The 27118-nt window shown below is 45.5% G+C and overlaps 2 protein-coding genes and 1 long non-coding RNA gene across 10 annotated transcripts in view; 1 reads left to right on the top strand and 2 right to left on the bottom strand.

The window, feature by feature from the left end:
- SLC20A2 (solute carrier family 20 member 2) overlaps positions 1-10961 on the top strand; it is a 58026-nt gene extending 47065 nt beyond the window's left edge. For 3 of the 6 annotated variants that reach the window (XM_074866933.1, XM_074866934.1, XM_074866935.1), the window contains exons 9-11: positions 2563-2748; positions 3461-3545; positions 9267-10961. In XM_074866933.1, the coding sequence (XP_074723034.1) occupies positions 2563-2748; positions 3461-3545; positions 9267-9431 (436 nt within the window). In that variant the 3' untranslated portion in view covers positions 9432-10961. Of the gene's footprint in view, positions 1-2562; positions 2749-3460; positions 3546-4044; positions 4130-9266 lie in introns of all 6 variants that reach the window. The other 3 variants (XM_074866938.1, XM_074866937.1, XM_074866939.1) reach the window with 3 other exon arrangements.
- A 1372-nt stretch (positions 10962-12333) lies between these two features.
- Positions 12334-21129, bottom strand: LOC141942168 (uncharacterized). Its single transcript, XR_012628550.1, has 2 exons — positions 20971-21129; positions 12334-14443 (listed from the first exon to the last, which is right to left on the bottom strand). It is a non-coding gene; the product is annotated as an uncharacterized LOC141942168 (long non-coding RNA).
- An 810-nt stretch (positions 21130-21939) lies between these two features.
- Positions 21940-27118, bottom strand: part of FAM241A (family with sequence similarity 241 member A) — a 29076-nt gene continuing 23897 nt past the window's right edge. The window contains exons 2-4 of one of the 3 annotated variants that reach the window (XR_012628759.1): positions 24568-24741; positions 22567-22779; positions 21940-22267 (exon numbers count right to left, since the gene is read on the bottom strand). Coding sequence is in view for 1 of the 3 variants with exons in the window: in XM_074866925.1 (XP_074723026.1) it covers positions 22071-22267; positions 22567-23296 (927 nt within the window). In the remaining 2 variants the exon portion in view is untranslated. Of the gene's footprint in view, positions 22268-22566; positions 24274-24567; positions 24742-27118 lie in introns of those variants that run through there. The other 2 variants (XR_012628760.1, XM_074866925.1) reach the window with 2 other exon arrangements.

Raw genomic sequence — 27118 nt, 5'->3', positions numbered from 1 at the left:
GGAGATGCTGCCCCTAGGAGCTGAACATTTTAAGTCACATTGAATGTGATTTACAGGGAGAGGAAAAATGTCTCTCTGGTATAGATAACCAGTGGTGCAGATACCCACAAATGAAAATGCAGTTAATTGCTGTTTTGCTTTTCCAAGCATGTATGGATCCAGTGCTCTTCTTTCTTTTCCTACAGGGAAGATATATCAGAAGTGCTGCCTCTGTGGGCGTCAGTGATCAGGGGGATCCTCCGAGGCTGAGCATAAGTCAGCAGAGTTTTGCTTTGCCTTCCATTGCCACAAATAAGAAAATAACCTTTTCTTCGAGGATTAAGCTTAGTTGATTCACAGAGGTGTAGCATTTGCAAATAATTAAAACTGGATTTTGGTACAAAAGAGCACAGTTTGCTGCTGTAGTTTTTGAAGCCTTTTCTGTCTTCCCATTTACATTAGGACTGACAAATATCCATCCATAATCTCTTCAGAACAGTCAGGGATCAGTGCCTAGGCTTGCTTCAAATATACCTGTTATTTTCAACAGGGAGGTTGTCCCCATGTCATACAGCACTATAAGAACGGATGATCAGTTTTCCCTTTATTCATCTGATCAATGTTTTAGTTCCTGTTATCCATCCTTCTGCATCTATCAGTTGAAGGTACGGTGGATCACCTTTCTTTCTCTATGCACAATACAGCATTTAAATGTGCAAGTAATTTAATCCACACCTGAAAACACTGACAAAGAAGTTGCAGGTCAACTTATAAGTATTAGAAATGCTTTGATCAAGAATCTCTTCTTCCTTGAAGGTAAAATAATTCTTGCATTTAGGCACTAAGGAATTTACACATACCGTTCTTTCACTCAATGAAAAAACTCAACAAATCAAAATGCATACTCAGGCAGAGTATCATACCAGAATTGTGAAGTATTTTTGCTAGCGAAAATCACTCTTTATTTAAAGTGTATTTATTTCTTCATCATACTACCCACTGTCTTCAAATCCACTGGATTTTATTATCCAAGTTAGCTCATTAATTTATTTCCAGCGTCTTCCTCAAAATCCATAGGAATTATTCATTCCTTCTTACATCAAAGAGCATTTTTAAGTATTTTTGTTTCCCTCGCAGCTTGAATGTTGTTGTGTGTGTTTATGGGGGAAAATTCCTTCCTAGTTGCTTTGCTCCAGGACTGCTTCTCAGGGTTCAGAGCTCAATTTCTCAAGGACCAGAAGAAGGAAGGAGGGTCTCGTGTTGCTTAGATGTGCTGATCTTTGCAATGCTGAGGACCCTTGTCTCTTGGCAATTAGCACTCAACCCCTAGCACCTTGTATCTGGTAAAGATGGCATTCAAGTAAATTATTAACTGTTGGTTACAGTAGCTTGGTTTGCACAACATTTGACATTAAAACTGGCCCTTACTCCATCTGTGTGCTTTGGAGCGAGACCAGAAACTAAATTTATCCGGTCCTGGCTGCAGGGTGAGCATAGCTGCCGGTCCTGCCTGCAGCGCTCACCGTGACCCGCTCTCCTTATCGGTTTACAAAGAGGAGAGCTTCCTGTTGGTTTTCAGACTTTTTGAATTATATTGGACAGGTTTACTCTGCTCTTCTCATTATTATTTAGACGTAAGTGCAGCTCTGCCTCTCCTCTTACATTTTTTAGTTGTGGATAAATGCTGCTCGGCAGGGCAAGCAGCTACTCAGTTTAGCAAAACAGCTACAAGAAAAAAGGGATGTCGAAGTTCTTATGTGCTTTTTAGTATTTAAAGCTTCTAAAGTAACTGGATACCAGCTTTCAAGCTTTTCTTCTAACTCTCATGTGTAGAAGCTTGATGCTTTTTAAGAATAGAGTCAGAAGTCTCACTCCAGGCACTGGAGACTCCAGCCACCAATATCGGGTGACCTGCATTAGGAGTGGGGACTTCAGTGTTGCTGACTTTCATTGTTTTTCTAGGTAGCAGCAGCAGGGTAGCAAAAAGGGCTTACGCCAGCTCTGTGTCACCAAGGAGTCCTCTCTGATCCGGTCCAACTAGCTCTACAACACGTTTGAAGAGGACTGAGTCACCTTCCTGGCTGCATTCTGATCATATCTCCAAATGTTACAGTTTGTCAGGCTAGTTTATATTTGTGTCTTCTTGACTGCAATGGTAATTCTGTTCATTAATTTTCCTCTTTGACAAAAAGAGCTAATTTAATACTTGAATTTTAAAGATGCAGAGCTCCTGAATTGGTAAATTTTGAGGTAATCTCAGCACAGTACTGAAAATACTAGGTTTTGTCCCAGAACAGACATAATGAGGTATTACTAACTCTGACATTTCAGGAAACAATTTGTGAAAGAGAAATTCCTTTCAGCATTCACTATAGTTATCAGTGATGAAGTGACAACTGAAAAACAACATGATAAGAGTTCCCCGCTTCAGCCTTTCCAAGCGAGAAAGGGTGTTCTCTGTAGGGTCAAGTCAGAGCAGTACTGCATGCACAATGAAGAAAAATCACACAGAAGATAAGAGACTTCTTTCAAGGCAATTATCTGCATTTTTATAACTCGGGCAATGTTTTTCTGTTTCTCCAGCAATGCAATTGGTCCCCTCGTTGCGCTCTGGCTTATCTATGAGCAAGGTGGTGTAATGCAAGAAGCATCAACTCCCGTCTGGCTGCTGTTTTATGGAGGTGTTGGGATCTGTGTGGGTCTCTGGGTCTGGGGTAGAAGAGTTATCCAGACCATGGGTAAAGACCTCACTCCAATCACACCGTCAAGGTAGGTGCACAGTTGTCATTACAGTTGTGTGAACTTTGTGTGTGAACCAATCTGAGAAATTGCTGCTCCAGTATTTTGTTTGTAATGCTGTTTGCTGGATTTGCCGTGCTTTGATTTTAATGATAACCTGGCTTCGACTTCTCCATCTTTTGAAAAAATGAAAGAAAAAAGAGGAAATGGAGAGAAAGAAAGAATGCGAAAGAGAAAGAAAGAGAGAAAGAAAAAAGATAATCCTGTAAACTAATACTGAATGCGTTTGAGGCATAGAGGTCTACGTGAACAGAGTCTTCTGCTGATGACCTAATTAACGTGGCAGAAGGTGCATTTGGAAATGACAAGATTAGAGTGGCTTTCCCATTGCGCTTCAGACTATTAAAACCATATGTATTCATTACAGTAGTTTTCATCCTTAATGCATACTCGACCTCTGCTGGTGCTTAACCGAATTACTTATTAGGCGTGATTCACCACAGCGTAGAGTAGTAAAAGTCCCTGGTGCAATGAGCCGTGCAGCCGGGTTACTACAGATGACTAGTCTGTGCCGTTCCCGTTATTCAGCCCTTCCTTGTTTTCTTAACTTATTCCTATGACAAAAATCAGTTGGAGATAAACAGTCGAAAGAAGAAACGGGTAAGACTTTGGCACGCTGCATGGTATCAGTCCAAGCTGATGCAAAGAGTGATTGTGAAGTGTTTTCTTATGCTTCCTGCAGTGGATTCACTATTGAGTTGGCTTCGGCGTTCACAGTTGTGGTAGCTTCCAATGTTGGACTTCCTGTCAGTACTACACACTGCAAGGTATGCCTTTGCCCAGCGACTGCAGTCAAGGCAGTCTGGACTGTTCATCTTAAAATTGTGCCGCTCGAGCCAGCGGATAATGGCACAGTGAGGGGAAAACAGCCGCTCATGGAGGACGGTTAGGTGGAGGTGCGTCAGCACGTCTCAGTCGTGCCAGCGACACTGGAAAATAATCAGGCTTGCAAAAAACGCATTGGAGTTGTCACAGTAAAGTCGCTGCAGTCAGGCACAGTGTGAACTCCATAGCTGTGGTTAAAGAAAAACAGCACTTACAAAAACGTGACTTCAATTTTAAAGCAAATGATTACAAGGAAGACCCTGGTTTCCTCCGATGGTGCCATTTGAACCTGGTCGGGTAGCATTTCTCCCTTGTTCAGAGGCTGCGCACCATTCATCATTTATACTTCACTTTCTTGATAAGTGCATGGCATGGGATTTCCTGCATATAACTCTTTTACTACAGGTTTTCCATCTGTCTTTTTTTTTTATTTCTTCACAGTGGATTTTGCATTGAAGTAATGTGTGCGCTAACGGTACTTGTAGCCTCAAATGTGGGTATTCCAATAAGCTCCACCCATTGCAAGGTATTGGAGTTTGCAGTGATCGCATCAGTAAATCACATCACTAGGACAAACCATAACAAAATACAAGAGATACCAATTGTTGCAGATTGCCTTCACTATGCGATGTGCTGTGCAGACAGCGATCGCAAAATAATGAGGACTTTTAAAGCCGGTATGACTAAGCAAAGTCAGCGTTATAAGTAATTGCACAAAAGTCTGGAATGTCTTTCACCCTTACCTGATCATATTGAACTAATATAGACATGTTAAAATAATGTAGACTTGTAGTTTGTGTGATCCTGTTTACGTGTATTTTAGAGCCACCTGTATGAAAAACACTGCTACATCATTAAGCTAATACTTTAATGTCTCTCTTCTCTTAAACCAACTTGTCCTCACTTTTGTGCATTGTAATAGAGAATCAGGCCCTTGTAATTAGTTCTTTGAACAACGTTGTTGGCCTTTTAAAAAAAAAAAAAAAAAAAACAAAAAAAGACCAGTTTGAAGTATAGGTATAGGCTGGGTAATGAGCAGAATTTAATTTTGTCACATGACATGCTGTGTGAGAAGACATTTATATTGCTTGTAGGCAACAGGGAGCATGTAGACATTTACATGGCTGGAAGAACATAGTGGGAATTTGAAATTTTGTTCCCCAGGAAATTCCCGAGTCGAATATCCTATCTTTCTTTCCTTTGCTTCCCCATGGACTCCCAAGCTCCTTGAAATGCAGAGCTGTCTGTATCCCTCACCCTCTGGCAGGGCATGGGGAAGCCCCTCCAAAATCAGAGACCCCAGAACGGCAAAGCCCCTCTGCTTCGGGACATACCACCAAGCCCTACAAGAGCCAGATCCTGTAGGATTTACTACTGCACCCTGGGGACCTTGGAGCCCTTCCAGCTCTGGCTGGGGCTGGGGCAGGCAGGTTTTCAGGGCTCACTGGTCCACAGCATGGCAGGCGGGCTGGCAAGAAGCCGGGCATCTTTGCCTGTGACATTGACCTGGTTTGCAGTGAAAGAGTCAATGAAATCCACACATCCTGCAAAATGCCCCAAGTTAGTTCAATTAGCCTTTTTCTAGTGAAAACCATTCCTTCAGAAAGCCTTCCTCTATTAAAAAATCATTTCTTTCTTCTGCTGTAGAGGTCTTTGAGAAGCAGCCAAGACTGAGCTGCTCTGAAAGGCTATTCAGATTTCCTGGCATTGGTCAAACTGTGGTTCCTCTGAATCAAGCAGGGAGGGGAAAAATAATAATGTGATCCACTTCTAAAAATGCTAGCCTGAAACCACCTCCCTTTAAGCTGACTGGTATATCAAAAGCATGATGAAGAATTTGCCAGGGAGAATAATACAACTTTGATTATCCCAGTTGCGTGCCTGAAGCACTTCTAGCCAACCATCGTAAAAGAGAAAATACACTTTAGTGCAGACAAATAGACCAAATTTAAAAAGAAAATGTCTTGGAAGCCATAAGCTAATGAGAGGGCAGCATTAGGAGGTATTCATTGACTCAAGGCAGTTAAAAGCTTGGTCTTTTCTAACTGCAGAGCAAAATAATTATTTTTAAAAAATACTTCCATAAAAGCAGTTAATATGGTTAGTCTGTGTCTGCTCCTTCTAGTTTGCTGTATCTCATTAGATGGATCATTCTTAATGGGAGGATCCACTTCGCAATAGGATTAGACTGTTCCAGGATGTCACATTATTATAACTGACTCTGTGTTTCAGCAAAATGAGATCCTGAGTTGAAAGATCCTAAGTGATTAACACAAGATAAAGCAAACACTTGTAACAGATGTATTCCTTGTTTTCTTCGAGGGCACAGTGAAGGAGTAAAAGAACTATTATATATCATTTACTCCATGGGAGAATGCCTCTCTGAAAGTGCTGTCAGCCATTGAGGCAGAAATGCCCTCTTAAAAATCAGCAGAAAAATTATTTTGCCCTAGAAATCAGAAAGAAAATGGGTTCAAGGTGAGCCTAGTCCTAAGTCTCTAGCATCAGAGAGTGGGAATTATTCTTCTCCTCAACATTTGCTCCACAGTAAAATAGCATTTGCTAAAGTGGGAGCCCTGCTGAAGGGGTGTCACTCAACTGAATGTGCAGCAGCTAGATAAACCGGTGGCAAAGAAGGAACAGTATGAAACACCTTAGGTGGAGGGAGACATTTTTGATGTGAAATAGACTATAATGAAGAATGGAGATCAAGTATGAAGGAAAGCTCTGGGCAGCAGTTTTCAGTTCTTGGAGCAGATGTGGTGACAAACTGGAGATTGGTAGCAGGAAGAAAAGCATTAGCTTCTGAGAAAGATTCGTCAAGCCCTCTTGGATCAGGAGTCCTAAATCAGAGGCTTTGGTCTACATGAGGTAGCCACTGCCTGATATGCCTGTTCTAAATCTACAGCCCAGCAGCTTTTCCATGCTTGGTGCCTGCTGAGAGCCTGAACTGCACCTTTGTCCTTGCCACGAGTCAAAGGGGAAAGTCCCTATGAAAGCCTCCGAGTCAAGAGGGCCTGAGGGAAAGATCTAACCTTTCGAGCCTCAAAGGAACTTTGTGAGTCTGAACACGGTAGCCACATTGCTCTGCTTTCACCCCTTCAACCTCCCTTGGAACTTAGCACTGAAAAGCTGGTGTGGTGTGAATGCATACCTTGCCTTTCAGCTGCCCGGGTAGGCAAATGATCATATTGAATCTTCCACATAGTGCCTGTTATTTATTCTAAGATACGAGATATAGAAATAAACAGGCATTTCTCAGCTGTAACAGACTGAACATGTTCACATACGGATAAAATTAGAGTGCAGGAATTAAATGCTTTTTCTGTGCAAAAGCGACTTTGCTGAGGTCATACTGTCAGCTCCATTTTGCTATTATGATTTCATGGTTTTGAAAAATGTTCTGTGTTGCTATGATGGAATTGTAATGTTCTGTGTGTTATTATAATATGCCATTTCACAGGAACAAGAGAGCCAAAAGCATTTCTGTAATGCTTTAAGCAGAGCATACTGAAGGCAAACTGCACTGGTTTCAAACCAATCTCAAAGTAGATATCATCTGAAATTCTGCAGACGGTGTAGTGTCCCTACACCCAAGTTTTAGCTACTCTCCTAACCTCTAGTCCATCAAAATCACTATTAATAAACTAAACTTTAATAATGTTTAAAACATTACCAATGCCATCATTGCTGATACCTTTTAAATTTCAGGAAGGACTCAGAGATTATCGTACGTAGACTGCAGACTCGCTCAATAAGCAATGCTTCTTGTTGCAAGCATGACAGATGGATGCTAAAGATGTGCAAAATGTAAAGCAGAGCCTAACAGCTGAGCTGCTGAAAAACCAAACGCTGTTTCCTCGGGTTAATGCTTTGATGTAGTCGGAAGTGTGGGGTTCCTCTTAGCTGGGCACCTCCTAAATACACTTACACCTCCTAGAGAATAGCATATTGTCCACTCAAGGGGTGTGCAGATTAAATATTACCCAACAGATTTCCTTATTGCTTAAATATTATCTAAGAGATTTCCTTATTGGATCAAGCTTTTGACCAAGGCCTTTTCAGTCCTAGAATATCAAGTTTAGTTTTTCCTTGTTCTGTCACAGGCACTTTTGTGAATCTTATTTCCTTAGAGTTACAGGATCTTCCAAAAATAACTCGTTTCTCCAAAAGGAAATGTTAAGCAGTAGTTGGAAGTTAAATAGGTGTTAACAAAAGATGCTGATTCGATATCCCAGTTCTATCTCTCCCTGCTTCTCTGTCCTTCCAGCATTTATTGTTTTCCTGGCTCCGCACATGGGGAGCAGCCCATCTGCCAAGCTATAGGCAGGGTCTGATACTCCTGTTCAGAAAACAAGCACAGAAGAGGAGGCAGGGATGGCATTTCAGGGAGCACAAGCCCAGCTGTGTCTTGGAGTTTCCTTTCCTTCAAAACAGGATATTCCTTCCTTATTTCTTGCCGCTTTACCATGTGCTTTGAATAGACTTGCACTGATTTACACGTTTTTGTTAATGGCCCAGAGGGCCACTTCCAGCGCAGAAAGAAAATGCAGCATTTCTGAAGTTTTTGCCACATTTTTTTTACCGGAAATGTTTTTCTCAGTCCAGTTCTTTCTTAAAAAATAATACACCCGAGCTTATTAAGTGAAAACACATTTGAAAGAAGAAAAGGTTGTAGCTTTGCTCATGCTGCAGTGTGTTTTGTCTTCAAAAACACTGACCTACCCAGCTGCCCTGGTAGCAGTGCCTTCAAAGGATATTTTAGTCATTTATCCATCCCCACCTGAAGCCAGACCTCCTGATATCCGTGCAGTTTGCATGCCCCATAGCATCAAGCTGATGTCTTTGTCCGCAGAGAGAATTTTAGCTCTGGATGCTTTGCTTGGTTGGCTGGTCCAGAAGGGCTGGTTTTCCTCGGAGGGCTTGGACTGATGAGTTTGATATAGGGCAGCTGTACTGGGTCTAACCTCATGCTGGCTATCTGACCCCTGCCAAGTTACCATTGCTGTTATAGCGTGGGCTCAGCACTTACATTGCTCTTGCTGCCCTGTTTATAGCTCACAGGATTGAAATATATAGGTGCTGTTTGGAGTCAGCTCCGTATACCAGGCAATAAGCTGCAGAGGTTCAGCAGCTGCTGGGTGAACGGGCAGGACATCCCAAACCAGCAAGAGGACAGGCAGGTGGGAGGGGAACCATACTAGCTATCCCGACCTGCCCCATGACACGCTCTCCAGCAGACCCTTAAAAACAACTTTTCATGATTTAGTCCGCAGTCTGGCCAGACTCGGTGGATGCTTGCCCTCTCCCCTACAGACTGAGTCAGGCGCTGGGCGGGTAGAGGGCTGCTTCAGTTGCACTGACAGTTGATCTGGAAGCTAGCAGAGCAGAGAAAAACCCATAAGCGTATTTATTTTTTGGCTGACCCCAAGACCCATGAAAAACAAGAGATCATTGAAAAATAAAGGTTAAAGCACCCTGGAATTGTTGTCCTCCCATCACCCCACCAGAACAGAGCCATCGTCATCATCATCAGGGGCTCCTTTATCTCAGAGCATCGCTTGGTATCAGCTGACTGGCATTGGTGTGGCCGTGGGCATGTTACGGGCGCTCGGACCTACCCCTCACATCTTGTCTCCCTCTCTCTTCCCCACACTCCCAAGGTTGGCTCCGTGGTGGCCGTGGGCTGGATCCGCTCCAAGAAAGCTGTCGACTGGCGCCTTTTCCGCAACATCTTCCTGGCGTGGTTTGTGACTGTGCCGGTGGCCGGCTTGTTCAGTGCTGGGGTGATGGCGCTGCTGATGTACGGGATCCTGCCTTATGTCTGAAAAGCCTCCTCTGCTGGGAAAAGGGGAAACGGCCAAGCTACTACCAAGGGGAGAAGCGTTCCCATGAAACAACCAGTCAGAGAGGATCCATCTTCCATATCTAACTTCTTATCTACTGTACATAACAATGTGTCATATTGGTGACATGGTGATGTGGTGCCATTTCTTATATATTAAAGAAATATATATGCATATAGTAGGTAACAATACCTAAGTTATATTATCAGTGGGGTGAAAATAATTGCCTAGAATTTAATATTTAGTAAAATTTGTACATAGTGTATCATTTTGGTGGCAATTTTTTAATCTTTTGAAGAAGAGTATGGATTAGGAAATGTTTCTTGTCCATTTGATATAAGAAGAAGCGAGGTACAGGACTGCATAACACATGAATTTTTTTAAAGCTATTAAGATACTGGAACAAAATAAAATGTGCAGAAGTGCTTTTCATAAAATAACTTTGTTCATATCATATTGATCTTTGTGTATCATAGCGTGATGGTTATGGCTGTGTAAATACTTACAAGCAGTAACTTTTAAATGGTGCATTTCCCTTATATATTTTGGATAAGAAAGTTTAGGAAGTACCAAAGAAGCAGGGGAATAGCTTGCCAATATTAAGTTGTTGTCTACACATGTGGGCGTGTGTTGTGTATTCCCACCTCTAATTCAACGTTGTTTTCACCAAGCTCCCACCAGCAAGGCTGGGACAGTACTGTTCATGTCTTAATGTAACTTTAAAAAAAAAAAAAAAAGCACACAAAAAAGTTAGTTCTTGTTACTCAGTAGGCAGACCACAGTTCTCCACATTAGCTGATAGTAGACTGACTTCATTTTGTGGGTTGAATTTGAAGTATCTCACTGCTCACCTTCTACCTTTCCCCTTCAAGTCTCAGCTCCCAGTTGCTCTGCTGTCAATTCCAGCAGGAGAACAGACTGTCAGTCTCCCCTTTTTCTGTCCATCCAGCCACAACCACACACTCTCAGGTACAGGAGAGGGACCGTGGGGTCCTGTTCTGACCCCAAGTACAGAAGCGAATGGCAGCAGCAGGTAGGAAATGGGCTTAGCCCTGTTTTTGTGGTTGAAGGTATGGGCGCCTGCAGGAGTGCTGACCCACGCAGGGGCTGGTGTGAGGAGCACGGCAAGGATGGAGCAGAGGCCGGGTCCCCCCCAGCAAGTCCTGTCCCATGCCGCAGCCCACTGTGCTGCCAACCGCGAGGAGGAGACGGGAACCTGGCCCTGCGTGGATGGAGGTTGTGTGGTAACCAGGATTTGGGATAAGATTTTTTCATGGCAGCTCAGGGGGAAATGGCTAGCTACATCCCCTACACGGCTTTGGAAAGCACATTTGCATGAAGGTTACTGTTTCATGGGTGGGAGGCAAAGGGCAAGAGGTGCCCAGAGGAGGTTGGGAATCTATTACTGTTTAAATGCTGCTAAAATTTTGATAAAACGTTCTTGGTACTCCATTGTGACTTTTCCATTGGTCATTCATACTAAATTTATAATAAAAAGATAAACAGCCCCTATCACTGTTTGGCTCTTGGATTTTTCGAGCATTACTCAGCCACACCAGCCGTAATGGGAAGGCTCCACAGGCAGCTAAAACTTAATCCTTGGCATCTGCCGCCTTTTGTTCTTTGTCCGCTGGGGTCGGCAGGGATGAAACCGCTCTCTGTGCGGTGCTGACAAAACCTCCCTTTTCTTCCTGGCCATCCCGGCAGCGCCAGCGCACAGCCCTCGCTCTGCCCAGGGCTTGGCTCATGGGTGTCTCCTCAGCAAGGTTTGGGAGCTCAAGAGTTGCTTCGGATGTGTTCACCGAGCACTCGCTGGCACTGACTGCCCCCCCTAACCCTAACCCTCCTTTCTGGGGCTCTGTAAGCATCCCCGTTGGTGCAGCACCATGGCGCTCAGTTTCCAACCCCTCTGAAACCCTAGAGCTGTGGTATAAATAGTGCTGGCAAATGGGTGGGACCCATCAGCAGCGGCTGAGTGACCAGAGCAGCCAGTAAATGCACAAAGATAATTTGGGACCTGTGGAAAAGGGTGGAAGGACTCACCCTATCTTAGCACTTGCATAAACAAATGCCCGTCTAGCGGCCCAGCAACTTGCCACCTTGTTTTATGTATGGAGACAAACCAGACTTCTCTTACTCCACCGGCGGTGACCCAGCTGCAGCCCTGCCAGACGCAGGCAGATGCAAAGGGTTCTGCCAGCTCCAGGGGGTATGTGATAATCCCCCAGCACATGCAGCTGGGCATCTGTCAACATATCTATGAGTAAAATTGTTATGCGGGAAATGGGCAGAAAGGAAGCATCTTCAAAATATCCCCTCCTCAAACACAATAACCTTTAATCTGAAGAGAGATGGACAACCCGAAGTGACTTTCTCCACACCACAGGGGTGTCTTTTGCCACCCCAGGGAAGAAGAATTGCTGCAGGGGAAGTGCAGCTGCTGAAATACCCTGCAAATACAGGCACAGGTTAAATGCCCTTCACTCAGGCAGCAGTCAAAATAGGTACAGGTCTATTTTCAGAGCAAGAAATGGTGATTTTCTGCATTTCTGCAGCAGCATGGGGGCTTAGTGGGGCCCAAGAGCCAAGCCTCATTTAGCCAAGACCTGTTCAACAAACAGATGCTGAAGGACCTTGACAGAGACATGGGATGCTGTGCACCCTGCAGGGCTGCCCCATCCCCTGAACTCAGTGCTATGGCAGAGGTCTTCCCACCGGGGTTCACAGCCACCAGGGCTACAGCCCTGGGCAGGGCATAGGACTTCATGGTCACCATCAGGCAGACCTTGCTGCGTGCTGGGGAGGAGCGTGTGCAGGCTGCTGGGGGCTGGATGCTCACCTTTCAGGAAAGGTGAGGGCAAGAAACAGGTCAGGAGGTAAGAGAGACAGAAACCTGCTGAAAATATTTATTACAAGTATAAACTCTTTTAACTGAGGAAATCCAGTCCGAATTTCAGAAACCAAAGCATCTACTGTGGCTTATGGACCAGTGGTAAAATCCTTGACTCAAAACAGCCTGAGAAGAAGAGACAGCCAGCAGGGTGTGAAAGTGCCAATAGACCCTAATTACCCTCAATCAACCTCTCCTGGTGCTTCCAGCCTCCACCCCACTTGCTTACCAGATTTCCTAGCTTGCCCTGGGACTTGCTTCATCCTCGCATGTTTGTCTGACGGTCCCTGGCCCGTTGCTGGGACTTGTTGTCGCCACCAGCCCTGCTCTGCTTGTGCTGCTTAGCAGTGTGCCCCACACTGGTGAAGCTGCTGTGGCATGGTAACCTGCGTTTGATCTCCTCAACGGACCAGCCCTGTTCTTCCAGCACCCTGCTGCTGGCCTCCTCCCTCCAAGGTAGGTGCCCTGTGCAGTGGTGACTGCTCAGACTGGCTGAGCACCCCTTGGGGCAGCAGGTCTGCCTGTGCCCCAGCTACTAAGGCTCGTTCTGGTGTTGGTAACTTAATGCTTCTTGCAGGGCCTTGTGTGGTATGAGCCCAGAAAATGCAGCTGGGGAACGCATGGGGCAGAGCAACACGAAGGCGCAGGACCCTTCGTTTGTTTGCAGTAGAGAGACCTGGGTTGCTTTGCGAGAGCCCCTAGCCCAAACTTGGGGACCTGGTGTCCCTGGACTGTAAGGTGGTAGAGCAGGGGCTTTAAGAGAAGCCACTGATACCAAACAAGACTTGAACAGAGACATTTTTGGGAGAACAGTATGAGGGTCTTGTGCAGTTTATGTGGTGCTACTTCTCTAGGGAAGGCAACTGATGAGAAAAAGGTTTTTTTGAAAGGTTTAAGGACCTCTGGTCTTGTGTTCTTCCGTTGTTGAGTGTGCTTTAGTGACACTGATGAAATGGCCTGATGGATCTGATGGAGTATTGATTCCATCTCCTGGTCGCCAAAAGAAAGTCTGAATTGGAGTAAGATTTCATTGCCACTGGGAAGCTTTGTAAGCCTCCTTCATCTAAGCAGTAAAGCAGAACAGAAAAGAATTATAAAGAACAAACACATGAACTGTGCTTTTTCCAGAGTTTAAAGGTGAAGTTGTACAAATATCAGAAACTAATTAAGCTGACTGTGTGATATTTAGTTATCTTAAATCCTCAGAGAAAAATTGATTTCTGTTGCACTGAATTAAATTACATTTTCATACTGATTGACACAAGCAGACTTTGCTTCTACTTGTCTTCTAAAAGTAACCATTATCTGACTTCAGTTCTTGAAACTAGGCTGCTGAACTTTTGCAGTGATGCTATTTTAGCACTGTATTGATGAACAAATACTTTGTCCAGGGGTAACATTGGTCTGAAAGATCTTATATACATATTACAACACTTTTTCAACTAATTGCAGTTTTCAAAAGGGCATTATTTTTCCCAAGTGAAACAGTATTTTTAACTTGTACAAATACACTGTGCTGTTACCAGCTTCCAGGTGAAGCTTTTTGTGTGAGGGGGTGAGTGCAAGTGACAAAAGCTTGTTCCCTTCCTTAACTGCAATCAGCTTCTAAAACAAAATTGGTGCCTGGATACCAAGCACAAACACGTTTGAGTTGTGTGGCTCCTTGCATCTCCCCCAGCTGACACCACTCAGCCATCAGAAAGATGAGCCTCAAATCATGACTTCTCATCCAATAAACCCCAAGTTCAAGGATGTGACATCTGCTGCTGCTTGGCAGTGGTGCCACAGTGCAAGTATTTACTGTAGATCATTATTCACTGCCGTGCTTCAGAGGGAGGAAGAGCAGTGGTAGGTGTCCAGTCCTCCTCGCTGCCAAGTTGCGGTCAGCTCCTGGACGGGCTCTTCCTGCCCAGCAGCACAGCACATGCCAACTCCTCTGCTGTGAGGGGCTCGTGCAGCTACAGAGTTTGAGATGCTGCTGAAGAACAGGATCCTCGTTTCTGATCTCTCACTGTAAGGACAGTTGGGGTTCTCAGCCTCTGAAAGCCAGCTCCACCAACAGTCCGTATCCCTCCTCCAGCGCAAAGGGAGAGGATGCTTGTACCTGTGGATGAAGTTGCCAGTGTCAGGGAAAGACAAGGAGGATGTAGTGCCCTGCTCTTAAATGAACCAGCAAGGTGGTCCTAACTCAGTGGAAAAGTGCTAAAACATTTTTGGATGATACTAAAACTGTTTTCCTACAGTGAGAGACTTTATCACCTTTTTTGAGGGGAAAAAATACAGAAAGGTTAATCTGAAAATGTTATCTTGCTATCTTGATGCACTTTGTAACGAGTGATCTTCTCTTGATCTAGTAAGACAGTTTTGAGAATCCCCTTGATTCCTATGGAAACAGGAACACCTGGAACTGCCCAAGGTTTCTGGTCCAAATAATTTTCTGCATGTCTGACTCCTTCCGCTCATTCACCCTTCTCATGGATTCCTGGTGATCTCTGTAATGGAAACTGCATGTGGCATGTCTTTCACACCCATGGGCTTATCAAGTAGAGCTGATAAGTTCTCTCTTCTCAGCCCCTGACTCTGCATGACAGCCTGTAGTAAGTCTTGGCCACTTCCAGACAGACGACAACTTCTGTTTCCCACAAGACCAGAGATGCTTTGTTACACTGATAAAGGGCCTGTCACGGAGTGCTGGGGTTAAGTGCTGCTCAAAATACACCAGAAGCAATGGGGAACTGGCACAAGAAATGATGATGAAAGGGAGAAGGGAACTTCAGGCTAGACCCTGGTCTAGGTGAAGAGCTTGGTCACCTTATGGGGAGAACTGCACAAATTGAATTCAGTGGACAAGCTTTGGATGGTAGACAAAGGTGAATGCACCCGGTTTTCTTAGGTCACAGACATGTGCTGTGTCTACCTGCTTTCCAAAGTTTTAGATAGTTTTTCTAAGCACTGTGAACAACATGGATACAGAAATCTGTGTCAAGAATCTTTGAGACAACACTTCAAGAGCTACATTATGTAAAGGTTGGCTAAAAACCTTCCTACTTATTTGGGTTACTGTTTCTAGGCACTGCAGAAAGAGGCTGAAAGGCTGTATCAATTTGCAGGCTGTTCTCTTCCATAAAAACCTGTCCTTCCTATCCCACCTTTATCCCAAAAAATGTTGATTAAGGCAGAGTTCTCCCTTCTTTATGAAGACTGAAGTAAATGCTCTCTTAGATACCATTTGAAGAAAATCCCCTGGATTCATGGAGTATTATGACAAAGACTTCTTACTTGTTTGCTTCATTCTTTCACTTTGGGTAGTTTACATCAAACACATGTAAAGATACTTCCTTTGTTATGAGAAATTACCCCAGTTCCCCCTCACACAGGAACATATAGAGACAAAAAGTCCTGATTTGTAAGACCTGTCAACAAACGTGAGATGTTTGCAAATGGTGTTGATAAAAAACCTAAGTACGAGGATAAGCAAAAAGAGTAGAAAGGACATACTAATGATACCAAAATAGCCTTCAAAGATCAAGAGGTTGTGGCTGAGACAGATGAATAATGGTGGAAGTACAAGCTGTGATGCAAAACCAGAAGAGAAATGATGGCTACAGAGATGACAGCGGCCCTCCCCTAAATTCACCAGCTTACATGGCCTCTGTTAGAGTAGATTCAACTTGCAGTCTGTTGCTTTTATTCTTATGCCAACATTAGATATAGGGCAGAGGTGGCCACTGACTTTTTGGAGGGAGGCGTAGGGAGGGTGGTCACAGAGCAAAGCGAGCAGTCTTTCTCCTGCCCTGAACTATCCTCCAACCCACCAGGGCACTTGCTCTTATTCTGCTCAGCCAGTTTCAGAAGTAGTACTCAAGGACTAAATTTCCACTTAATTTAATTGAGAAAGGCTGTAGGGCTTTACTGCTATCATTGTTTAGCAGTTATTTTTCCTGAAGCTGCAATTATCGCTGCCAATGCAATTCAGTGGGTAATGGAGGAAGTCAGGACAGTATATGCTTCAAAACCTCTCAGGTGCTACCTACCCGTGACACTTATTTGTGAGACTCCCGCTCTGAAACATTTTAACTTCAGATCCTGGTCGTTTACATTTGCCATTAAGATTCTGCATATAAAGAGCTAATAAATGTTTTAATACATTTTCATGGAGTCATAAAATCCAACAGACCAACGGGTTGTTTCTACCTGTGGCCTGTAACCATCTGCAGCATTTGCTGATGTATTTATAACCATCTAGAGATAAGTGGCATATGTGGTAACACTTCATACTTATTTATTAACCTCATATAGCCACTGGAGGATGTTGCTTTTGACAAAAGCTGGATCATAATTTTATTACTCAGATCACATAAATTAATTTCCATTTACCATCTAGCAACACATGCAATAAACAAACCTGCTACAAACCTTCTGATAGAGAGAAAGAAGAAAATACTGGGCAAGGAAAATTTGCCACCCTTGGAAGAAAAGGCTCAGTAAGGCAACAGCAAGTTTGTTCCCCAATTTACAGAAAGAACGAAAAAGTAATTATCCAGGCAATATCTGGGATTAAAATTGCAAAATACAGCTCTTTCTTGGTGTAATTATCTTGTATGCCCTGCTTATTCCTGCTCAATACTACAGTGTTAGATTCCTTTAATCAATTAAACAGATACATTCACGATGCAAAACAAATTAAGCGGAACAACTCTGGACAGGATTTGCTTGTTGATTTGTCCTGCCTTCTGCCTGCGCTGTGCTAATGCAAGTGTGCCATCAAGTGGTACAACAAGAAAAAACCTGGCCAAGAACTGATCTAGCTTAAGCCTATTAAATACAGCAGATCTAGTGTCTCCTGAAATGCCACCTTTTTATCTGTAAATAACAAGTGACAAATACTGCTATGCCACTGTAACACCAGGAGGGAAAGAGCTCTGTGGCTGGGGTTACTGGGCACATAACTACAGGGGCAAGTGTCTGTTAACTCAACAGGCTTTGAGGCTCTTATAACAGGCTAATATAAAAACTTCACCTTTTTAAAGTCTGCCAAAGGCCCTAATTATCATACAGCGTGGCCTATGTCCCACATAACAGAACAAAGCAGCTCCTGAAGGACGCTTCTGAGGAAGTGATGAGCAGCATGAGTTGTTCAGACAGCTGAGGCTGGTTTCAGTGCAGCCCAGTTCAGCCCAGAGGGGAAACTGCCCCTGTCATCTGGGACCTGCTGGTAGTGCTGGTTGGTGAAAGACCTGTGCACCTACAGGAGACCTCCATTCTCCTTCTTGCGTTGCTTCCAGCTATGCTGGAGCTGAGTTAGGCTCAGAAATGTCTGATTGGGGTCAGGGATATGAAGGGACTAATTTAGGTACATGAAGAATCCTTGTTGGGGATTTCTCAGAGACATAGACCCCTTCCATCTCCAAACTACCTCAGTATCTCAGACCTGAATACATCAATCCCTATACTACTATGAGGAAACTGCTTTTTTTTTTTCACATCCAGGTACCTTGAGCACATACAAGGGAAAGGTCATACTTCTCGAGGTGCGAAGGTGCCCGTACTCAGTAAAATCACTAGAAGTTAACTTCCCCCAAGTACCTTTACAAATATGTTGTTAGGTGATGTACCTCAGCGCACACAAGTACATACAAACCCACTGTTTCCTGAGCCGTAGGTGTAGTGGATAGTAAGACCAAGAGCATCATAAAGCAGATCTGCTAGTTTTCAGACTAGCCTGGCTTATATTTGCTTTTACCTCATATATATAGATATGTATAGCACTTCTGAGTTACCCCTACCCCTGCATTTTCAATTCTGGTGCAGCTGAGCAGCAGATACTACCCTATGCAGAACTACTTCTGGCAGTTGCACTTGTTCCAGATTTTCAGCATTTGCTTGATGCAGCTGAGATGAATGCAGCACAATTTCCATTGATTTCTTTTTTCTCCATCTTAATTAGAACTTTCCAGTATTTGCTGAATGAAACAGGAAAAACTGAGAAAGAACAAGCATTCAGCATTTCAATACAGCCCTGCACCATGAATAACAATAATAGTCTGCATGGCAAATATTCAGGTAAAGATTCTTTAAAATTATTGAGACAAAGTCACCTTCCAAAACCAGGCTGAATTTCTCTTATGGTGACCTTGAACTTCACTGTCAAAGAAATTTTTTCCCTGGGTATTACCTGATGCCAAACACATCTCAACACCGCCTGCTTCCTTTGATGAAAAAAAGGTAATGCAATTGTGTTAGACTGCAACTCTGTAAGACAAATAGTGTGTGGTTAGTGGACAGTCACAGCTGTGTTGAAGCAGACATTTGAAATAACAGAATAGGAAAATGTCATGGAAAAAGAACAATATGACCAATAACTGAAAGACTGTTTGGAGAGCATCAGTAATTTGTGGTTAGTAACACAGAGATGTTTGAATAGGACCACAATCATTTATTTCCTACAAGCTAACAAAACAAACCTCTTTTCCAAGGCACCTTGTTCTCACTGTCCAAAGCATCAGGAAACATCCAGCTTTCCTCTTTTCCACTAATTGTGAAAACTGACATTCAATATATTTATCCATGGTCTGCTGAGCTGGGATATCTGTCTGTATTTCTGTTCTCACCCACAGCCAACCTCCCCTGGCAAAAAAGTCACAGGAGCATAAAGGGGGCCCTCATTTACTCCTTGGGGAGTATCTGTAATACTGGCATGCTGAAATATCCAGGTGTTGTGTTCTCTTTATTATCAGTATTTACATGGAGCTGGAGACAGGAGAGAGGAAAGCAGAGGAAGAGAGGAAATGGCAATACACTGTATGTCAAATAGAGGAACATTGCTTCCAATAGTTAAATGAGGAAAAATTAGACTTTGCAAAGATTTTAAGTGACTGTATTTGCATGCTATATAATTTGTAGTCCAGGAAAATTGGAAAAAAAAACCACAAAGAGAGTTTCATTATTAGTAACATAAAACAAACAGTAAAACATATTGCATACTGTCTAAACTACCAAGGACGTGTGCGTAACAGGGAAAGGTTGATCAGAAGACAATGGCAAAGAATGAAAGGTAATTTAGTAGGAGATGTGTACGCAATTATCTGGGGAAGCAAGGAAAGGAGGGAGAAGCAGAGCGTTCACTAAAAATAAAGACACATCTGAAAGCTTTCATTATTAAAACTGCCATTATTCTCTCCTCACTTCAAATGTTGTTGGAAAAGTAAACCTGCTGGTGGGTGAAGGCGCAGCTGAGACATGGGAGGCTTGGAAAGTAACATGTGAAAAGTAGAGACCCTGCTTGAAAGTGGTCAAAGAAAGTGAATATCAGAACTTCCCAGACTTTTCTGAGATGCTGCGTGCCCCGGGCTGTGGCGAGCAGCCCTTCTGTCTTGTCATGCTCGAGTGAACTGCAGTGCTGGTTCATGGAAAGGGCGATTTACCCTCTGCTCTTCAGCTCTTCTATCGTAACATCCTGACTTTTTAATTTCCACTTTAAAAAGCAAACCTGAAATGAGTCTTTCTGTTCCCCCCAGTGTGGATAATGGGATGCACAGTGCTGTACACCCAGATTGGCCCAGGCTCTTGCTTTCTGTAGAAGTCAGTCTGAATTTTGCTGCTAACAGATCTGTATTAAAGGGTCATCAAAGCTGAAGGCAGTGTTACAGGCAGCATCACATGGGTACTCACGGTCTAGCTGTATTTGCTATAAGCCCTGTGCTGAGCCTGCAAAAATGAATGAAAAGACTCCAATTCAAAGAAAGCTACTTCCCAATTATGTATTATTAAAACCAAAAAGCTTTCAGGCATCTGTTTATGTACGTAAACCTTCCTCAGGGAGAGTGGGCCCAGACTTCAGGAGACTGATGGTCTCTACGTAATAGATTAAGCCACCGTGCAAAGGTTCAGAGGATCAGAGCTAATGGTGTTAGAAATCTCAGTGGCAGAGAAGTGGTATCTCACAGCAGTAGGATGGAAATTGCCCACCTCTCTTCACTGTCTTAAAAATGATGAAGTTGACTTAGATGAGGTTTTAATTGAATCTACCTTTTCCTGTTGTCTGCTCTTCAGTCTTATTGCAACTTGTAAGGCTTCTCCACTTTCCAAATTGACCAGGTTTAGGGCTCAGAAAAAGCCCTGCATTTTGGGGGGGCTTGAAAAACAAAAAACTAAGTCCTGTGTTGTTGGGGCTTGGAACCAGGCTCATTTGGGCAGCTTTAGGGTTTGAAAATGGAGACCAAGTCCTGTGTTGCTGGGCTCAGAAACAGACACTAAGTCGTGTTTATTGGGGCTTGGAACAAGGCTCATTTGGCCAAGTTTAGGGTCCAGAAACTGAGTCTAAACCCTGTGTTTTGGGGATGGGGAAACAGAGACTGCGTTGCATTTCTGGGGCTTCAAACCAGGCTCATCTGGCCAATTCTGGGGCTTTGAAAACCAGCGACCAAGTCCTGCATCGTTGGGCTCAGAAGCAGAGCCTAAGTCCTGTGCTCTGGGGCTTGGAACCGGGCCCACGTTGCTGTTCCAGGGCTTGGCAGCAGAGCCCCAGCCCCGCGTGTTTGGGGCTCAGCCCTGGAGCCCCCCGGGCTCTGCTCTGGCGGCAAAAGGCCCTTTGAGCGCCGAGGCGCCCCTTCCCCTCCCCGCGCCGCTCACCGGTCGGTGCTCACGGGCTCGATGCCCTGGTCCGGGCACCGCGGGGCCGCAGCTGTGGTGCGGGACACCGGGTCCGAGCTTCCCCCACCGGTACCAGTCGCCGGGCCGGGGCTGCGGCCTCGCGTCCTGCCCGATGGGTCCGCCCGGGACCGGTCCCCCGCTGCCGGTGCAAGCGCGCATGCGCGGGGCGGGGCGGCAGGAGGGGCGGGGCCCTGGGCCCTGCGCGGGACCGGGCAGAGCAGGTTTGAGCCCCGGCGGCCGCCGTCGTCCTACCCCCCCGCCCCCAACGCCCCGCAAGGTGCCGCGGGGGGGCTCTGGGGAGCCCGGGAGGGATCGGCCCGGGGACCGGCCGTGCTGCGGGGCCGGCGGCGCGGGGTGCGGCCCCGGGCGGTGTCGGACCGGGGCGGATGTGCAGGTGGCTCCGCGGAGGAGCAGGCGGCGCTCGGGGCGCCGCGGAATAAAGCCCGGAGGGCCGGAGCCCGGAGCCCCCGGCCTCGCCCACGGCCACACGGGGACGGGCCCCCCTGCGGGTCTCCCCGGCCGGATCCCGAACCCCGCCCGGGGCTCCCGGCGCCGGCCCCGACACCACACCCGGGGCTGGTGGGTCGGGGCTCGGCCGGGCTCTGCGGGACTCGAGCCCCGGGTCCTGGGGCCGGTGTTGGGGCTCAGCAGCACGGACCGGGCCGGGCGTTCCCCGAGTCCTGCGCGTTTGGGGCTGGGAACGGGCTCCCGGGGCTGGGCGCAGGGTTGGAGCGGGGACGGAGCCCCGCGTGTTGGGGCTCAGAAACGGAGCCCGAGGCGGCTGTTTGTGGGGTCAAACCCAGGGGCCAGGAGGGCCAGTGGTGCGGGGGTGGGGAGGGGGGGGGTTTGGGGGGACTCCCACCGGAGATGAGCGTCTGGTCGTGTTGGTCCGTGGCGTGCACCAGGCCCAGCTCAACATCTGAGACAGATACTCCCGGGGGGAAAAGGCACCTTTCAGACCATCTTTATTCACAGTGTGTACAACAGCTGGAATAGTCATTAACTCATTAGTCCATATTCAGACAATGTACAATTCATATTCATATGCAAGTTATGACAGTGATCAATCTACAACCCTGTCAAAAGCCAAGACCATTTGAACAAGCACAAGCTGTAACAAGACGGAGCAGAAACGAACAGCAGCTGAAGCCACAGACGAACTGGAGCTGCAAATAACCTGGAGCTGCAAATAACCTGGAGCCAAAATGACCCAGAGAAGCTGAAACCAAACTGGAGCCTAAAATGTTCTGGAAGCAAGAACAAGCAGGAGCTGGACCTGAAACAAACCAAAGACAGAAGCAAATAAGCTGGAGCTGAAATAAGCTGGAGCCACAAATGAAATGGAGCTGAAACTTGCTGGAGCTGCAAACAAACTGGAACCTTCCATGAGCTGGACTTGAAATGAACAGGGCCAGAAACAAGCAACCTAGAGCTACAAACGGGCTGGAGCCATCCATGGGCTGGACCTGAAATGAACTGGAGCTGAAACCAGCCAGAGATGTCCACAAGCTGGAGCCACAAATGAACTGGAAGCGAACACGAGTTGAAGAAGAAAATGTGACAGAAGCAGCTGACCTGAAGCCACAACCGAGCTGGAGCCGCAAAGTCCCCGCAGTGTCTCCGGATGGGCAGAGCCGAGTGGGCGCAGGCAGGGCTGTCCCCCAGGGCAGGTGGCAGCATCATCCTCAGTGCAGGCAGCCCAGCTTCTTCCTGGGGCTCTGCACCCCACATAGGTCTGTCTGGCACGGGCGGCTCCCAGTGTGGCTGTGGCTCCTCTGTCCATCTGTCCTGGCACAGGGAGAGATGTGGGGCAGTCAGAGCTCCCTGCAGCACGGCACGACCCAAAGAGCCCCCGGAGCTGCTCCCCTGCAAACCCTGCTGCCTCCCGGGCATGGGCAGCTCTTCCCAGCCCCTCAGCAGCGCTTTCAGCAGCGGCTCCCTGGGGCTGCGCACCTGCAGTGGGAGGGGAAGGAGAAACAGTGATGGGACACCAGAAACCTCCCATTTCTCCCCGGGAGAGTGGGCAAGAGCCAGGATCTGGCTGAAACCCACCCACCCCGTGCAGCAGCAGCAGCAGCAGCAGTGGTGGCACAGACCGATGACCAGCAGCCCTGGGCTGGATGGGGCTGGACCCCGACACCGCCTGCTCCTGCCACTTGCAGCCACAGCCCTGCCAAACATGCAGCACCAACCTGCTTGGGGTGGGCTGCGGGGATGGGAGCCGTGGGGCCACCCCTATGCCCACAACCCACCTCCAGCCACCTGGGTGGTCACAGGCACCGGCCCCACCATCCTGAACTCCCATGGGATGTGCACCAGCACCCACAGCAACCCACCAGTGCTGCCCCTCTGGCACTGGGACCCCTTCTTCCCCCCAAGGGCCCCATGGGGAGCCCTGCTGGGGGACAGCACCGGCCCTCCCCCTACCAATGAGGGGCAAAGCCAAAGTGTCCTGAACACAAAACCACCCCCTGAGCTCTGGCCAGGCCCGGCTCCCTCACAACAAGGAATCCTTGTTGGTGTTTAAGAGGTGGCAGGGGTGGGGAGCCTTGTACGTATGTGTGTCAGGCTGGTGTGGTCATGGGTCTCTTTGCTTTTTCTTTTGATCCTTCACCTGCAGGTTGGATCAGAATTATCAAGATTGGTGGTTAAGCACTGATGCTTGACCTGCTCGTCACTGCCACCAACTGAAAGGCTGCAGCTTTAAACAATAGGTTGCCTCCCTCCCAGAAGCACTGATTTACCAGGGGACAGATCACTGGGCAACAGAGTCCTCCTGGAAAAGTGTATTAAATGAGGTAAAGATTTTCCAGTGGAGCAACAATTACTTGTTATAACACCTTTCCCAGTTAGTAAAGGGCAAACACTTAAGAAAACAAGTATTCTGTTAGAAACAGCTTGGCAACATGTGTCTCATTTCAAAACAGCCATAGAAATGCAAGTTTGAGAGTGTTTGATTCTGTCATAGCTGATTCACTTTGGAGACAAAAAGAAATCCTCCCAGCCATACTCAGCACATTGTCTCTCTTGCAGCAATGACGGCAGGTATGATTAGATTCACAAAGATTGTGTCAATTACTTTCACATTTATACAAACATACAGTCAAATTAGGTGAAGTCCTCAAGCTTCTGGATAGCTATCTATGCTATTTCCATTACAGCATCCGGACTCCCCGAAAAGATAATACAGCACAGCTCACAGTGCTGCAGCCACAGTTGTGACGACTTTTTAACAAAGCACTAAGCTATGACAAATGAACCCCTGCTGTATTTCATCAGCTAGTAAAGATTATGTTTCTTCAGTCTATTGTGGCAGACTTCTTTTGACTTCATATCACACCCTCCATCACCATTTCTTCATTTATTTTGGTCAAATGCCACTGGCTGATACTCTGAGAGTTTATAGCTTTACCTAATAGCAGATCTTGAAATTCAAGCTGCTTGTTTGAGTAAGATTTGTATCTTTGAATGAGGCTTCCATACACCAGACAATGATTTTTCCATTAGTGCATCTTGAATATAATTTCTAGGTATTCCCACTGGAAGATCTGAAACAGCCAACTGCATGGGACATACCTGCTGTTGGATGCTAGCGTTCTCCTTTCTGCAGAGCTCCCAAGATCCTGCCAGCAGCTGCCCAGACAGACAGGATTCAGGCTGTGCATGCCCAGCTGGTTCAGCAGCTGAGTGGTGTTTTCTAATAGGATTGTCAGGGAACATTCACTCCAGTAGAAATGTTTATTCTTCTTACTGGAACAGAGACCAATAATTTGTTACGGAGCTGAGTTGAGGCTGGTTACCTACATTTTCACAGATTCTGAAATGAGCTCCTGAAGTGTGGGCCTCCAGCAAAAGTGCAAGTGGGAAGCTAACATGGTGAAGTACTAGGCTGGGAGTCAGGAGGGCGATGCTCTCCCACAGACTCCTCTGATCTCAGACAAGTCTCAGCTCTCGACTATGACCACTCTGTATCTCCCCAAGAAAAATACTGTGTTCAACCCTTTGCCTTTTTTCATTTCCTTAGATAACAAGCCTTTAGAAACAGATACAACTTCTTACAACAGGATTGTACAGCATCAGATGCATAGAGGTTTGCAGGTACTAATGGAAAGTAAATAATGATGTATGCTGCCTTCATGAACAGCCTTTGTGGTGGTGGACTCTGCCACATAGGAGATCACTGATCACCCTGCAATAATATTGCCTATGTTGACATAGTATCACATGTCTGATAAGTTATTTGGAAGTGAATTTCTTAAATTACATCTTTTCAGTGCTCTCTTCAGCCACAAAGAAGGTACATATATGTATGTTTTTAAAGAGAGCATGCATAACCACACCTACCAACAAGCTTGGATTACAGGTCTGCACTGCTATTGTATGTTTTTCAGAGAACTTTGCACTCTGAAGAGCACCTCACAGAGATGGAAAACTTTTATATGCAGGTTGAAGCAGCATAAACGTGCTGGTCTCAGAATATCATCCCACTTAGCTTTGAGATTCTCTTAAATGACCAATTTCATGTATGTCCCTCTTCCTTCCACCTTTACAAAACGGGAGATAAAGTCAAGCCTTTCTCCTTCAACAGAGGTAAGGAGGAATTAATCAAAATTATACGATACACTTATCCAAAGTTCTAGCCTTTGGGCTACCCCTGCTTGAATTCAGAGTCCATGTTTTCCTAAGCCTGTATTTTTTGGCTCACTGAAGTGCATCAAATAATGCCACCTGTGAGAGTTGCTTTATGGATTATGGATTTACTGACTAGGAACTGGGTTTGAGTCATTTAGCCTAACTGCAGAAGCCCTACACTAAATCCTGAGGTGACAGCAGTTGTGGTTTTCCTGGTGACTTGGTTTAGATCTGAATTGTTAGCTAGAGCTGAGAAGGTTTCCCTTATGCCATGGCTCTCATGAAAGGCTGCTTCTGCCCAGGCATCTGTGTGCTGCTGATCTGCACGTGGAAGGGGAGGAAGGTGCTGTAACTGTTGAGCAATTTCTGTTAAACTGAAAAGGGAAGTGTTGCTCACATCATTGGTCACGAGATTATCAGCTTTTATGGTCACAAGTAATTGAATGTCCAACCCAGGATGCTGGGGGCACATTGCTACAATATACAGTTTATTGAGCAAACCAAAAGCAAGCAAGCAGAATTTAGCAATAACTTAAGAACCTAATCATTTAACTCCTTTCTTTCTTCCACTGCAATGAGGCTAACACAGATCATATCAGCTTGTTTTTTCAATTGGAAATAATATCACTCCTGACTCCAAGCTGGAGAAATCAGGTATTTGGAAACAGAACAGTATTAAGCAAATTATAAATGGTGTTATCTTAGAAATTAATCTTTCAGTTAAGCCAGTGAAAGTCAGAGCAAAGATAAGGTTAGATAATCTCTTTGTGTGATACACAGTACTGCAACATGTTGACAACTGGGACAGGGGAAATGAGCAAAAAAGCCAATCTCTGCAGACTACTTAATGTGCCCCCCTGCACTGCATCTCTGGAAGAGCACAAGCAAAACCCAGCTCAGCTTTTAGTTGTAGCTGTACCAGAGAACTGGAAGAAATCTGCTTCAGAGCCAGCGTCCAGTCTTCCCCTCTTGCAGGCAACCATCCCATAGCATCTCTTTTGGAAACAATGGAGCTTTATCCTAAAAGCTGTTTCCAGTTCTTGTCATCACTGATGCTACTACTTCAGAATCTTACTCATATGAGGGTTTGAAGTTTTTCCTAATATCTGGACTAAAGTTACTAACAGTTTTTACCTAATTGCCCTTCAGCCAACATCACCCTTTCACTTAGTTTTCCTCACTATGCTTTGCACTATGATTTCATTTTACCTTTACAAATAAGCCAGCTTCTGTAAGGTTTTCATCATCATGAAATCTCCCCTGTACCAGATTAAGTTTGTTATTTTTATATATATATATAAAAAAATTAATGAAATTCAGTGCAATGCTATGACTTATTACATGTCTATAGTAAAAATATATAGTCCAAAACGTCCTAGGCCTGTATTTTCCAACAGCCACATCTTATTCTTGGCTCCTGTTTATTCTGTGTTCAGCTAGAACTTCAGTTATGCTCCTTTGTCACTTTGAACATATGAGCTCTTAGAGTGCCTTC

Source organism: Strix uralensis, chromosome 4, assembly GCF_047716275.1.
Source record: "Strix uralensis isolate ZFMK-TIS-50842 chromosome 4, bStrUra1, whole genome shotgun sequence".
Taxonomy (NCBI): Eukaryota; Metazoa; Chordata; class Aves; order Strigiformes; family Strigidae; genus Strix; species Strix uralensis.
The sequence above is the reverse complement of the archived record's forward strand: the minus strand, read 5'-3'. Positions and strand labels throughout refer to the sequence as shown.